Here is a 15,984-nt window from a genome sequence, read left to right as displayed (position 1 = left end):
AGTGCCTCAGCTCTAACCACTAGCCCACACTGCCTCCCTCTCTCTCTCCCAGTGCCTCAGCTCTAACCACAAGCCCACACTGCCTCCCTCTCTCCCAGTACTTCTGCACGAGCTCCTAATGCACACGCTCTCACCTCCTGTCTGTCTGTCAGTATCTCAGCTCTATCTCACTTGCCCGGGTGGCTTTCTCCTTCAGTGCGGACACACTTCAGAGAGTCTTTCAGCTCCCTTTCACAGCAGCTCTCCCCTCCTCTCTGCATGTTAACACAGATCCTCTCCTCACCAGGGCCCCTCTCACAGGGCTGCCAGCGTCCCGCAGAGCTTTCATCTCTAATTCATCACAGCGCTGACAGAGGCGGTGTGGGCACAGCGCGGCCCCACAGACAGCCTCTTTGAGCGCAAGGGCAGAGGAAGACCGGGCGCTCGCTGTGCTCTGTCTGCGGAGCTCCTGAAACCCTGCATCCAGCCCGCGGCTGAAAACAGCCCCCGGCCGTCTCATTATTTCATCTTTCTATCGCTTCCATTTTCCCCCTTGTTTTCTTCCATCCCTTTCAGAGTTCAACATCTATTTAAGACACTGCCAGAACACGTTATCTGGGCCTCTCTGCTGGTCTGACTTCTGCGTGCCGGAGCGCGTCTCCGGGAAGACTGGGCGCTGGGGGTGTGCGCGAGAGGTGTCTGGTGCCCCTGTGTCAGTCTGTGAGCTCCCACCGGGGGCAGCACCTGGCTCTGAGGCTCGGGTGCTCAGTAGGCGCTGAGAAGGCAGCGAGGTCCCTCTGGCCCTCTCCTGTCTCCAGCTCTCTGCGGAAATCCAGCTGAACCACGAAGGACGTGGCACAAAAGAAGTGGAGGTTTGCCTCAGCATGTAGAAAGGTATTAATAATCCATACCGTATTAATAATGTATTGACAGTGAATTATTAATGCCGATCGATTCAGTGGTCAGGGTTTTTCATGCAGTTGGTTGGCTAGGCTGGAGCTGTGGGCTCCATACAAACTAGAGAAACAGGTCTCTGCTGATGTGTTGTTGTGTGTAGAGTTACTAATGATCTGCCAAGAACTCAGCCTAACAGACACAGCTGGCAGTTTTACACACTTAAACAAACACAAACATGCAAGCACACACCCACAAGCATGCATGCACATGCACACACATGTAAATTCACACAGGCCTAAACAAACACGCACACACACACGCGCGCGCGCGTGCGCAGAAACAGCTCTAACTCAATCAAGGAGAGGGGGAGATGAAATCAGCCGTTTGTACTGCTGTCGGCAGTGATGACAGCCCTTTTCTGCTGCAGGTCTTTCAGCTGACAATGAGTGAGAGAGGAAGAGACAGGCAGGATTTATAATTTATACACAACTTCGTTTCTGCTCTGCCGCAGTTCAGCAAACAAACCAAGATATGTCAAGATAAACACTCTGGCTGAGGGGACTGCAGAACGCAAAGCCCTTTTTAGCATATTGCATTTAATTAGATGGCTTCAATTAATGAATTTCAAAGGAGGCATGGAGAATTAGGGGGTATTCTAGAGGGTGACCTTTTGGACTTAATGAAACAGCAGCACAAAGCACAGCAAATAATAAACTAACAGACAGAGAGCCAATAACTGGTGTCTGTGGAGTCTTGCATCAAACCTTTCCAGGGTTGGGAAGCTGAGATACAATCATGGGCTGGAATACAGATGAATCGAATGGCTAGAAAGCACCGGCACACCTGCAAGTCTGCAGTACGCCTGGTCTTTTCTCTCCCTGACTCTGCTCCAGCCTCGACATGTTACAGGCCCCCTAATCCTCGCCTGCGCCTGTCTCACCACACCACTCCTGCCCGCATTCGGCTCCTGGCGCACCAGGGCTTCCTGTACCGCCCTGCCTTCTCCCTCTGCCCCAGCCCGCTCCTGGCCTTGCCCCTAGGGGGAGGAGAGGACTGCCCTCTCAGTGCCAGCTGCAGACTCAGTGCCTCTGACCTCCCAGCTGCCTCCTTCAAGAAGCTCAATACTCCTGATTCTCCGACTGGCACTGTCACCTGCCCACTCAAGCCACATGCCGGCTCCATCTCCATTACTTCTCCAATCCCGGGACTCTCCTGGTCTAAACCTGCCTCTTTGTTGACCTGTCACTATATTTTCACCCCACCTTACTGCACCCACATAATTGCTCCTTGGATTCACACTTCACATTCATATACTGTACATTTAGACTTCATGCATTTGCACACTGAGCAACTCGTTAATAATACTGTCAGTGATGGAGCCCTCCTGGTGCTGAGCCTGTTTCCCTCAAAGACAGAGTCCTGCTGTAGCAGCCCGGAGAGATGTGGTACAGGCACAGGCGGTGCAGTGCGTCATGCAGGGCCTGACACAGACGCTCGAGCACGAGGCCGATGTGTCTGCTGCCGGCGTAGGAAGTGTCGGCAGAAAGTGGAATCATTTTGTCACATTTCAAAGCTGCGCTTTTTGTAAAAAGGCAGAAAACATTAAAAAAAACACAAAAGAGCAAAATATCTATAGATCTAGAGAATGGCGTATACTAACAAACATCTGAGAGAAAAGGAAGGGCGATGTTGAAACCGCCTGGGGGTCTTTAATCCGATGGAGCTCAAAACCACCAGAGTGGCTGATCCGTCAGCCTGTTGCAGGGGCTGCCAGCAGCTCAGAGACAGTCTGGAGACCGACTGCTGTCCAGGGTGCTGAACAATGGTGCTGATTTCATTGCTGCGCTCCCAGCGTGCTACACAAGCACTGTGCACCAGTCCCACTGTGCGCATCGATTCAGCCTCCTTTGTCTCACACTCATTTTCTGCCTTCCCACACAGGAACCCTTCACAGTCCGTACATTCTTAAACACTTGGGGAAAAAAAAACTGTTCCATCAGGCCATACTGTATCTACACGGACGATAGATAAGTGGCAATCAAATTGAATGACTCAGTGCAAAACAGAACGCAAATCCAGACTGGATGAACTGACAACCTAAACCTGCTTTTCTGGGGGAGACCCACTGCTTCCTCGCGCTGTTTTTCCCTTTACTGGAGCAGAGGGTGGAGACAGCACAAGGGCTCCAAGGCTGAGAACAGTCCCCTTCCTCCCTCACACACACACACACACACACACACACACACACACACACACACACACACACACACACACACACACACACACACACACACACACACACACCTCCTTTCCTGCCCCCTGGCCGCCCCCCCGAGTCACACTTAGTCACCGCATCCCTCACAGCAATGAGTCTCAATCTAGGAGCTCATGCCTCACGTCTGGCCTGGCGCGAACGCTGGGGGCCGTGTGGAGCACTCTGGTAAAAAGGCAGCAGATTGATCTTGGAGCCCCCAGCCCGGAGCGCTGTGTGGGGGGAGGTGGGGGGGGGGGGAGACTGCAATCACTGCGGCCGTGGCAGCTCATAACTCTTCGCTGGAGAGCCGAGGGGAGTGTGACAGCTCTCCACTCCCTGCAATCCTCGCAGATAGATCAAAGAACCTTGTTTATCTGCAATGCTGACTTGTTGCTGCGTGTCCGGACCAAGGGGCTGTGAGAAAAAGGACAAGACGATGCTGCTGCTGACAGAAGACAGGTTTTGTTGCACAGACGGGAGCTTCTCAGATGGTTGTAGGCACCGTGCATCGGTTTCTGCCCACTTCCCTGATGTGCGGCCCACCTGGCGCGAGGGCGCGATTGCCCTGCCCTCCCAGGCTGCACTGCGTGATCTGCATGTCTTGGCGCACATATCTGTGCAGGAATGTGTGAGTGCATGGGTGTGCCCCTGTGTGTGGGTGTGTGTGTGTGTGTGTGTGTGTGTCAGGGGGTTGAGGTGGCCCTCATCCTAAAGACAACAGACTTGCAGTCCCAGCCCCCCTGCGCTGCCGGGAGCAGTCTCATCAGAGCCGGCCCCTGTTGGTGTACCATGTCATTATACCTGACTGTCTCGATTCTTTATCGAACCCGTTGCCACTCTCCCGGCCCAGTGCGAAGCGGGTAGTGACGAGCAGATGTGCCCACAGGGCCAGGCCTCCTGCTCGGCACACACTGGGGTCCGAGCGCGAGTGTCAGGGGGGCAGAGCACGCCGCCCTGGTGCCCAGACTCTCAATCGCACAGACAGTACACAGGGCGCTGGCCAGGCTGGGCAGACGAGAAATCGCAGGGGTGGCAGTTGAGGGCAGGAAAATACTCTTTTCACTGAACAGCTCCAACATCAATGCACAAAAGGCCTGATTTTCCAATACTGGCAAACACGCCTTGCATATTTTGTGACAGCTATTATTTTTTAAAGATTTTCCAAATAGTGGCTCTCAATAATTGCAGTCATTTTGAGACTATACTTATGTCAGCAGCATACCTATTCCATTTTTTTTGAGAAAGGCTTATTGAATATTTCAGTGAACATACAGATTCATTCATCATCAACAAATTATTGGTGCCGCCAACCCATAATAAGCTGGGAGTGACCTCTGAAGGACAGGGGTCATGTTCTGAGGAGAGCGGACTGTTCCATTTGCTCCCGGGAGGGGGAGGGGGGGAGTGGGTGGGTTCACTTTGCACATCCCTTACTGCCACAGCAAAGACTGCTGAGCTTCTATACCAGTGCTTTCCCCCGTCCTCCACGGGCAAAGTTCATTTGCACTGAAAAATATTATCTAGCCAAAACTTAATGGGCTTTACAGCAGTCCTGTGCTGCATCCCCTGGAAGAGTGGGCCGGTCTCACTCTCCTGGTGCAGCCTCTGTGCAGAGACAGCACGGCGAGCTTTCTCAGCCCTGCCAGCCTGGACTGGGAAAGCAGCCGCCCAGTGGATCCAGTACCTAGGATGGCCAGCACGGTGTTGTCCTTCAGCACCTCCATGGACCCCGAGCACACGAAGTAGATGGCCTGCAGCGCGTCGCCCTGCCGGATGAGGAACTCCCCCGGCGCGCAGAAGGAGGTCTTGATGATGAGCGAGAGGGAGCGCAGGCACCCCCTGCTGGCCGACTCGAACAGCGGCAGCTGCAGCAGCTCCTTGTTCAGGTGCATGGCGATGTCCGCGCGCAGCTCGTCGGGGAAGTCCTTCAGGAGCTGGAGGCGGGGAGTGGACGCGGACAGGGACAGGGACAGGGACAGGGACAGGGACAGGGACAGGGAGATGGACAGGAAAGGAAAAAGCGACATGGCAGCGCGGGCAGGCAGGCAGGTGATGGAGGTTAAGCTAGGGTTAGAAGGACACCGATTTCTGCAGAAGAGGAAGCAGCTGCATGGCTAGGATTAACATTTAACCTGCTCACGTCTGCTTTTTTCAAGAGATTCCTGTTTATTGGTCAATTCTTTATCTCTCCTTCGCAGCAGTACAACTAAAACGGACCAACATCTTCTACAAAGAAAACAGCTCAGCAGTGGTTCAGGAGGTAAGAGAGTGGTTTCACAGCGAGGCTGCAGAGGGGATGACAGATTTCCTGAGCCTGGTACTGTTACACCTGGGGCCACAGAGGCATCTCCCAGATGAGAGCAGTGTGAATCCGCGGGAGTGAGTCATCAGACTGTCCGACCTGTCTGAAGGATGACTCTCGGGGTCACTGTAAGGTGAGTTGCAGGGCCTGGGGTTGAGTGATAGTTTTAACTATAGACATAGTGTTAGGTCTAATAATACGATTAAAGCAAGGGGTAAGATGAGAGCTGAAGAGAGGTCTACAGCACAGCACAGGTTAGGAATAGGTCTAGGGTTAGATTTAAGGTCAGAGTTACAGCTTTCCAGATTTAGGCTAGGGATTGAATTAGGATTTGATAATACTTCTGGATCTGGGTGTAGAGCTGGGATTAGGTTTAGGGTTACATCTGGAGTTAGGTGTAGGGCTAACTCCCAGCGGTTAAGGCTGGCACTAGGGTTAGGGTTACGATTGCTCAAGGGCTGGGATTAACATGAGCACTGGGGTGTGGGGTCCAGACACACAGGTGCTCCCGGGTCAGAACCTGTTCAGGGCTGGCATTAACATGAGCACTGGGGTTGGGCTCAAGACACACAGATGCTCCCGGGTCAAAACCTCTTCAGGACTGGCATTAACGTGAGCACTGGGGTGTGGGCTCAAGACATACTGTAAGTGCTCCCGGGTCAGAACCTGTTCAGGGCATGCATTAACGTGAGCACTGGGGTGTGGGGTCCAGACACACAGGTGCTTCTGGGTCAGAACCTGTTCAGGGCTGGCATTAACGTGAGCACTGGGGTGTGGGCTCAAGACACAGGTGCTCCCAGGTCAGAACCTGTTCAGGGCTGGCATTAACGTGAGCACTGGGGAGTGGGCTCAAGACACAGGTGCTCCCGGGTCAGAACCCGTTCAGGGCTGGCATTAACGTGAGCACTGGGGTGTGGGCTCAAGACACGCAGATGCTCCCGGGTCGCCCCCTCACCTCGTTGACATCGATGCCGTTGTTGACGGACCAGGTGGTCTGGAAGCACTCCAGCATGCGCTGCTCCAGGGCCTTGGGGAGCCGGTGCACGCGGATAAAGTCCTTCAGGTCCTTGGTGCGCGTGTGGTACAGCGAGCGGCGGGAGTACATGCGCTGGATGATCGCCGTCACGTTACCGAACACCACAGCGTGCATCAGGGCTGGGCGGGGGAGAGAGAGAGGGGAGGGAGTGTGAGTGTGAGACAGACAGAGAGAGGCGAGGGAGTCTGGACACACAGGGAGGAGCTGGGAGGGCGGCAGGAGATCAGGAGAGGGACAGGGGAGGGAAGGGATGATTTGGATACCACAGAAGGGTATTTGGGAGGCACTTTTCCACCCCCTCTTCCGCGTCTGAAGCTTGACTGAACTCCGGGCTGTGTGAGCCTGAGTGCTGGCGAGCCTGCTGATCATGTCAAGAGGGCTGTAGCTGTGCGTGTGCGAGTCGCCGCGTGTGAGGACAATTCCAGACGTGTTCTGATATGTCGCGGCAAACCCTCCCACTCTCCACCCCCCCCACCACAAACAGCAGCATCCTCAGTCCTCCTTACTGAGTGGCCCCTGCCCGGTGCAGCGTGCCCCTGAGCTGCGCAGTGCACTGGCCAGTCGGAGATCCTTCTGCTGGACCCCCCAGACTTCACCTGTGGATCTGCCCCCCCCCAGCTGGTGCTGCCATTCAGCTCCCAGGCTGTTTCCATGGCTACACGAGAGTTGCTAAAATTAAAATAAAGCATCTGAATAATAATAATAATAATTAGGAGGGAAAGAAAAAAACCTCCAAATGCACAGACACGATCCTCTCTCTTCCCCAGCTGACACGTTCCGACAAAATCAAAAGCATAGTGTTCGACAATACACAGAACATTAAGATCCGGATTAGCTTCTTCCGTATGCGCTCCGTGTGGGTTCCTGTGACAGCTGCTCCCCTGGGTGCTGGGGTCTCGGCTCCAGGCTGAAATCCGTCTGCGGCTCACAAGCAGCGGCAGTGAGCTCCCAGTTGCCTGGGATGGAGTCGGCCTGCCCTGCCTCCTGTGAGCTGGATCGGGCCAAGAGATCGGGCCAAGAGATAGCCTTCCTGGGCTTTCCATGCTGGCCCAGGAAGGGCGGCTATGGGCAGAGTAGAGGAGGGCAGGAGGGAGGGGAGTGACCTGCGTGGGAGTCTGCAGCTCTGCTTCAGGAGTCGTACCAGCTACAGCACTGTCGCTCATCCACGGTGCACAATTTCCACAGCGCAGCTGTGTGAGAGGCCCTCCTGGGCCCGCAATGCACTGTGCACAATGCATATTCTCTGTTGCCACTGCCTGTTCGGAACCCCGCCTGTCACACTAACAACTATACAGCGCCTAAACACAACAACAGCTGGGAGTTGTAGCTGCTCGGCTGCAGCTAGCAGCAGTGATGAAGCACGACAGGGCTACTCCTGCCCTGTGACGGATTACATCACCATGTGGTCACTCAGCGCCAAGCCGGCAGTCACTCAACTGTGCCTGTGGCTGGACGTCCTCCCATCACTCAATCAATGCTGAAACACCTTTACATGACAGGAGAGCTGAGCGCTCAGGGCAGGGCGTACGGTGTGTCAATCAGGAAACCTGGAGGAGAGCCCAGCTGTTGTGCTGCCGTGTCCAGCCAGAGTAAAGTGGGAGAGGGAGCAGTGCTGTCTGTTGCCGAGGCGGAGCGGGCGAGGAGAGACAGGCTCCTCGAGCTCAGTCTTCAGGCTTCACACCACCCGATAAAGGTACGCTGGGAAAAAACAGCCTGTGATCCACATTGAAGAAGTTCAGTAGGCAGCTGCATCAGCATGCATAGGCTGCAAAGGAACAGGTGAAGGTTTATTCCATGCTGAAAGGAGAAGAAAAGAGTACGACACCTGAAGAAGGCTCCACAGCCAAAACGTTGTCTCTTGTCTTTTCCTTTCAGCGTGGAATAAGCCTTTACCTGTTCCTTGACAGCCTCTGTCATTGTTACGGTTGCAGCTGGCGTCAATTAACCCTCATTATCCAATTTCCACTCCACACCTCTTCCTTCACTAAAACCCTCCCTTCACTCCGAGTTGCCACTCGGTGTTAGGAATCTATCCGCCTCCTGAGCTCGCGTCTTTGTTTGCCTTTGACCATCGTAACGAAGACTCTCCTCGCCTTTCGCCTCGCCCCTCTCGGATTCGTTTGCCTCCCTGTCTTCTCCACCTGGATTCGACCCCCTCGCCCGGAACTACCGACCGCTCCTCTGCCTCGCCACCTCTCGGACTCGCAGCCATTCGGGAGCTCCTGGAGACCCGCACAGGGCTCCTTATAACTCGCCGTGACAGTCATCCGCATTTCTCAGAGCCCAACCAGCATTTTACCCATTGTGACTAAGAGCTCAATGCAAGAACGAAACAGCTTCGATGGGCTAACAGGACAAAGCAAGAAACAAAGGGTCAGGGGGTCCATCGGTGTCCCCTGTACCGCTGTGACCTGTGTCTCCCACGCCTGACGTCTGCAGAGACATGATGCCCTCGTGAAGCCCTCGTGACGCCCCGTGACGCCCTCGTGACGCCCTCGTGAAGCAGGACCTTGCCTGTCTGTCACAGCACCAGCGCAGACCTCATACATATCCATACAGCATTACCGGCCTGGGAAATGCATGGCATTTTTACTTCTCCATGCGCTTTCACGCTTCAGTGCCCTCCCCAGCCCCCGCCGCGGGTCTCGCTGCCCAGGCACAGTCGCGGCCTTGTGCACAGCCCTGTCAGCCCCTGTCTGAGGGCGCAGGTGCTCAGAGCAGAGCCCCCGGCCTCGGGGGGTCCAGCATCGCAACGCCACCGGCCAAGGAGAGGGCCTGTCCCATAAAGCTCAAAATTCCCAAGGGCAGAGCAAAGCAGGAGAACCTAACGTAAAAAGGTCAATGGCTGAGGAGGTGGCTCCCTTCCTCTCTGATGGAGATCAGACTCTCCTGCTTCTTCCTCTGTAACCTCAGTCACGACACAGTGTAACTGAGCTGAACCCCGGCTTGCATGAGAACAGGGTGGGCGGCCACCCTACTTATTTGATAAACCAGGAACGGCGGCAAGGAGAGCAGGGAGAAGAGTGTCAGCCCACGCGTTCTGAACGGCTCTGCTGGCGGTCGAGTATTTCGAGTGTCATCAACCAGGGTTTGTGGAGAGAATCAATGGGCTCTTAAACTGATGCCCTATAACATGCAAATGAAAAGTCAATAGACATGCAACATATAATAGGCGAAGATGGATGGTGAGATTAACTCAGGGGCGTTCAGTTTCATTATTCGGGTGAAGCACCACAGAATGCATATCTATTGACTCTTGACTGATGATTTAACTGAATATCTATTAAGCCTCTTATTTAGGCCACTCAGAATTAAAGTGTTCTCTCCAGCCCAGTGCTAGATTTGTCACAGGCAAGAGACTCAATTACTTCCCTGAGCAGAGCAAATGGTCATTTGAATAATAATTCAGGAGTGCTTCGAGGGGGAGCCCTGTTTGTGAGAGGGACTGCGAGGTGGGGTGACTGACTGACCGTGGAGAAAGAGAGTTCATGGTCAGACACTGTGATTTCGTTCTTTTTTATTTAATTTGGATCAATCCATTTGCGAGTACTTCGATTCCTGTGATGGCCACTCAAATATTCACAGTCAAATCATCTTCCCCACTGCAAACCCACTGGGAACTGCCTATAGCACAGAGGGAAGCTGCAGATCCCACCGCTGACACCACACATTCAGAGGTGCCTGTAAAGTCACAGGGCTTGCTTTTGTGTAGCATCAGTCCTGACTAACTCTCACCTGCTGGCACACCATCACTTGGACAATCCTGGCCGGTCAAATAGAATACAAGAAGGATCAGCTACAGCTTCAAGTTCAGCTACAATGAACACCAGCAGGTGTGTGGGGTCCTCGCGACCCAGTTCTGGGAAGCAATAAGAAGTGTACCTCCAAAAATGACCTCACATAAACCAGGCAAAGCCTGGGGTACATATGAGCCTCTCCCAGGACCTATCTGTAGCGATCTTCCCTTTGTGACACTCACCCCCGATCAGCATGGTGCAGATGGAGAAGATCTTCTCTGTGTCGGTGTTGGCAGAGACATTCCCGAAGCCCACACTAGTCAGGCTGCTCAGCGCAAAGTACAAGGACGTCACATAAGAGCTGCGCACCGAGGGCCCGCCCCCTAGCTCCGCCCCAGATGTGTTCCATTGGCTGGAGGCCAGGGAGGCCCTGCCCACTAGCCCTGTGCCTGACGCGTTCCATTGGCTGGTGTTCCAGGACCCCCTCCCCGAATGCTCCGCCCCCGTGACGTTCCACTGGCTGGCGTTCGGCGAGGTCCCGCCCAGATCTGTGATGTGAGGGGAATCGGCTGTGCCCAGAAGTGGGGTCAAGGGTGTCAGAAAGTAGGGAGTCCCCAGGCGTTTCCCAAGCTCATGGAGCCAACCTGGGAGAAAGACAAGGAGGGCGAAAAAATAATTCAAATCAGTGTACCTGCACATGACCAGGATGCCCAAGCCATCCAGTGCATTCTGTCAAACTCAGTATCTTCTAACTAGCCCACACACAAATATGTAAAAATAAAACTTTCAAGGGAATTTGCTTTGCCTGCGCAAGAAAGCTACTGTCAAGTAGACAACAAGCGAGACAAATATTCACATATTATCACGCTTTTATCAATCAATAAAAGCATGCCTCATCGGCATGACTCAGAGCAGCAATAAGACAAATGAAAGACCGAATTCAAGGTATATGTGTCCTGGTATAACAACAGCACAGGTACGAGTCAAGCTCCTTCATTAGACTAGCTGAGCTGGGTGGAGTGGGCCGGCCCCTCTGCCCATCGACCGCCCCTGGGACTGGTTCAGCACGCTGTCAGGCCGCCTCCCTTCCCCAGCGTGGCACCCTCACGCCGGCTGAGACCTGCGCCCCGCAGCTCCCCCTTGTCACACAGTGACTGGGCCTCACAGCTGTGTGACCGGCAGCAGCTCCTGCCCTGCTCAGCCCCTGCGCGCATCCTGCTGCACAAATGCCACCCTACTGTGCCTCTGTCGGAGGGGCAGAGATTGTGGGACCGGGAAACGTCTGCTGTCCAGTGCCTGCCTAGGACTTATTGTTGGTGGAGGCGTGGAATCGGGAGGGTGAGATGGAGGACTGCGCCTGTTCAGGCAGACCCTGAGGGAGGAGGGGGGCGATCTGGGTTAGTCAAGCCGACAGAAGAGTTGACAGAGCAGAGCGGACGCCACGGACGATTTCCACGCCTCGTCCTCTGGACGGGAGCTTGTCAGCGCTGCCAGGGCTGTGACAGAGAGCGCAGCAGGAGCCAGGAAAGGCCTGTGTTACAAAGGTCCCCTGATGGAGACAGGGTAAGAGGAGCGCCAGGAAGCGATCTGTCGCGTGCTCTCATTTGCTGGGAGCTGAACTGCACAAATCTGTCTCTGTCTGGGGCACTCGTGGAAGCACTCAAAGACCAAGACTGAAGTGCAGAGACGACCCCAAGTCTGAGGAAATGAGATGCTGAATTTATTAAGGCTGTTCTAACTAGCAAGAGAGCACGTAGAGCAAGACCCCACTCGGGGCCCAATGGCGGGATCTGCGGGCTCTCTCATGTCTGTGAGAGTGTCTGGAGTGAGAAACCAAACTGAGGTCGGCACGAGGAGAGAGGGCAATCACGCTCACACACAACCCTCAAGCCAGAGGAAGAAAGGGACAAGTATCCCAAAGAAAGGAGTTTTACCGTGTTTATTCTCGCCCCCAAAGACAGATTTCGAGCTGCTGACTAGGCACCTACACACGGGGAAGTACATGAGGCTGGAGTCACGCCCCATGAGAGGGAGGGGCCGATCTGAGGCAGGAGACACGCCCCTTTGTGTGGGGGTGGCGATCTGAGGCAGGAGACATGCCCCTTTGTGTGGGAGGGGCCAATCTGAGACACGCCTCTCTGTGTAGGAGCGGCCAGTCTGAGACAAGTGACGCCCCTCTGGAGGCAGGAGTCTGTTCCTAGGACCTCTTCCAATCTCTTTCTGTCTGAGTGGCACGGACTCCAGATATTCCCAGGCAATGGAACTTTCTTAAACACTTGAGCCCTAACAGCATGGCTGGACAGCTGGTTCCAGACTCCACTGAAGTGTTCACTGAAGAAGTAACCCCTAGAGGTTTCTTTTCTTCTTACTAAGGAGTGTTTGGTTCCTCTCCTCCGTTGTCTTCTGGTCTTTTCTGTTCTGTATTTACAACATGTATGGACATTTGCTTTGTTAAGCACCTTGGGGCAACCTTTTTGTGAAAGGCGCTATATAAAAATAAACTGAATTGAATTGAACTACACTGAACTGACTGTCAGTGTCTCAGAGAGTGCTGAATACTTACACGAAGTCTCCTGGTAGTGTTCTCAGTCCAAGACTAAAGAGATTTAGATCTTTAAGTCTGTGAGTGTAGGACGCTCCTATCCGTCTGGGAATCTGGCCCTGACAGGGCCAGTTCTAGAGCGGTGATATCTGTTTTGGATCAGGGTGGCCTGTGCTGCTTCCCAAGGCCTGTTTGTGCTTTCAGCAACACGGAGCAACAATAAGACAAGAAGTGGCCTGACTCACAGAAACTCTTTGACCAGACCTGCATACGAACCGCCTTCCTTAATTATGTTGTAATTGATGTAACTGTCTCAATTACAGCCTGATGTGTCTGTCAACACCAGGGGGCTGCAGGAGAGGCTCCAGTTTGAGGGACATTTTGACTGTAAATTTCCATCTTCAGGGATGAGTGGCGGCACTTCTTTTCACAAAGGGTTGCGGGAGCGTGGATCCAGCTGCCCAGCCATGTCGCTAAAGTCCTTCCCTGCTGTCTTTCGGGCGACAGCTGCCCGAGACCCTCAGATCGATGGGGTTAGAGGGGCCGAACGGCCTCCTCCGGTTTGGAACCTCCCTTATGTTCTCATGAGCCGGATCTCAATCACAACATCAGAACAGGGAGGGCGGCCCTGTCCGGGACCGACACGGCTGCCCCCCGCGCGGATGGAGGGGCGCCCCAGAGCACCCCTCCAGGTCTCCCCGCTGCGCAGGGGCGTGTCGCGGCCGGCCCTGGCAGCACAGCAGGGATCTGGACTGGACAGCCCAGAGGAAGACCAGCAGAGCCCCGCGCACCCCAACTCCGCCGGAGCGGGGTCCCTGCTCCACAACCAGAGGACGGGGGGGCAGGAGCTAGGCTCAGCACGAGGGGCGCGGGGCGGCACACTGACCGATGTCCCAGGAGCCGGGGGTGTTGCTCTCGATCTCCCTGCGGCCGATGAAGTACCAGACGCAGGCCATCCAGTGGGCCAGCAGGGCGAACATGGACATGAGCAGCGTGAGCACCACGGCGCTGTACTGCGAGTAGCGCTCCAGCTTCTGCAGCAGCCTCAGCAGCCGCAGCAGCCGCACCGTCTTCAGCAGGTGGACCCCGAAATACTGCACCCCAGACGGGCGGGGACAAGGGCAAGACAGGGGCAACGTCAGGTCAACTCCAAACAGAGCAAGAGACGTCTCCGCAGCTCTCGATTTGCAGCAGAGACACACAGAGAGACTGACAGACTGGCACACAGACAGACTGACAGACTGACACAGAGACAGACTGACAGACTGACACAGAGACAGATTGACATTCAGACTGACAGACTGACACAGAGACAGATTGACAGATTGACACAGAGACAGACTGACTGGCACACAGACAGACAGACAGACTGACTGGCACACAGAAGACTGACAGACTGGCACACAGACTGACACAGAGACTGACTGACTGGCACACAGACAGACTGACAGACTGGCACACAGACTGACACAGAAGACTGACAGACTGACACAGAGACAGACTGACATTCAGACTGACAGACTGACACAGAGACAGATTGACAGACTGACACAGAGACAGACTGACTGGCACACAGACAGACTGACAGACTGGCACACAGACTGACACAGAGACTGACTGACTGGCACACAGAAGACTGACAGACTGGCACACAGACTGACACAGAGACAGACTGACATTCAGACTGACAGACTGACACAGAGACAGATTGACAGACTGACACAGAGACTGACTGACTGGCACACAGACAGACTGACAGACTGGCACACAGACTGACACAGAAGACTGACAGACTGGCACACAGACTGACACAGAGACAGACTGACACAGAGACAGATTGACAGACTGACACAGAGACAGACTGACTGGCACACAGACAGACTGACAGACTGGCACACAGACTGACACAGAGACTGACTGACTGGCACACAGAAGACTGACAGACTGGCACACAGACTGACACAGAGACAGACTGACATTCAGACTGACAGACTGACACAGAGACAGATTGACAGACTGACACAGAGACAGACTGACAGACTGACACAGAGACAGATTGACAGACTGACAGGATGGCACACTCACTGGCACACAGACTGACTGGCACACAGACAGACTGACAGACTGACACAGAGACAGACTGACAGACTGATAGGATGGCACACTCACAGACTGACAGACAGACAAACTCTCTAGTACACAGACAGACTGACAGACTGGCACACAGCAGATTGACATACAGACTGACAGACTTTCTGACACACAGATAGACTGAAATATGAAGTGCTGTCAACCCACAAACGTACATGAATGCCCATCAGTCCACCACCGCCCCCCCCCCCCAACTACTCACCACGCTGACGTTGAAGGCATAGAGCAGGTCAAAGGGCAGGGCGGCGATCAGGTCCACGAACAGCCAGGTGGTGGTGTAGTGCACACAGATGGACCGAGCGTCGTACACCACCTGGCCCGACTTACTCACATACGTGGTGCGGAAATTAAGCACAATGTCTGCAACATAGGAAGGACATCTCGGTCACCATCAGTCAAGCTACAGCCAGGTGCTGCCCGCAGAGACGGCACATCTGGGCCAAACAAGGGCTGATGGACACTGCCCACTCGATGGGACAGGGTATCTATCTACTTGCATGGGGAAAGATCGTCTCAGGCAAACACGTCATTTGTAAGTGTTCCTGGTGTGAAGAGGCCTCTGCAAAGACTGAGTCAGAGTCGTTCAGATATGACTAGGTGACAGAGACAGCACACCTCTCTGCCCCCGAAGGGAGTGACTCAGACCACCTTCCGTGCAAAGGGACTGGATCTTCACTGTCTAAACTGGGTCTCGGACCGGGCCAGGCCGTGCTCTGCCTGTGCGTCTTACCCAGCATGAAGAGGATCTCCACCAGGATGTCACTGACGCTGGGGGGGCTGCGGGAGGCGGAGCTCCCTTCGTCCCGCCCACCGGCCACCGTGAAGCACACGTTATAGGGCACGGTGACTGCCACGTAGAAGGTCGCCAGCAGAATCAGCCAATCCCAGCCGGCCTTGAACGTTCCGTAATGCAGGAGGATGAAGCGAGACTTCTGAATGGCTGCCACCTTGTACTCAGGGATGGGTGGCTTCTCCCCGAACACATTCTGGGTAAATCGAGAGGAACACATACGCACACAGACACACACGCACACACAGAGGTTAGAAAGCTAGCAGCAAGGCAGCGAGAATCATATGTGATCTTCT

The 15,984-nt window shown here is 54.4% G+C and overlaps 1 protein-coding gene across 3 annotated transcripts in view; it reads right to left on the bottom strand.

Annotated features, from left to right (window-relative positions):
- kcnh3 (potassium voltage-gated channel, subfamily H (eag-related), member 3) overlaps nucleotides 1-15,984 on the bottom strand; it is a 74,591-nt gene that overhangs the window by 13,818 nt on the left and 44,789 nt on the right. For all 3 annotated transcript variants that reach the window (XR_015926334.1, XM_088605842.1, XM_088605843.1), the window contains exons 5-10: nucleotides 15,629-15,884; nucleotides 15,101-15,258; nucleotides 13,634-13,841; nucleotides 10,448-10,849; nucleotides 6,388-6,587; nucleotides 4,815-5,064 (exon numbers count right to left, since the gene is read on the bottom strand). Coding sequence is in view for 2 of the 3 variants with exons in the window: in XM_088605842.1 (XP_088461968.1) it covers nucleotides 4,815-5,064; nucleotides 6,388-6,587; nucleotides 10,448-10,849; nucleotides 13,634-13,841; nucleotides 15,101-15,258; nucleotides 15,629-15,884 (1,474 nt within the window). In the remaining variant the exon portion in view is untranslated. The remainder of the gene's footprint in view (nucleotides 1-4,814; nucleotides 5,065-6,387; nucleotides 6,588-10,447; nucleotides 10,850-13,633; nucleotides 13,842-15,100; nucleotides 15,259-15,628; nucleotides 15,885-15,984) is intronic.

The sequence above is a fragment of the Lepisosteus platostomus genome, chromosome 14 (genome assembly GCF_059453375.1).
Source record: "Lepisosteus platostomus isolate fLepPlt1 chromosome 14, fLepPlt1.hap1, whole genome shotgun sequence".
NCBI lineage: Eukaryota > Metazoa > Chordata > Actinopteri > Semionotiformes > Lepisosteidae > Lepisosteus > Lepisosteus platostomus.
The sequence above is the reverse complement of the archived record's forward strand: the minus strand, read 5'-3'. Positions and strand labels throughout refer to the sequence as shown.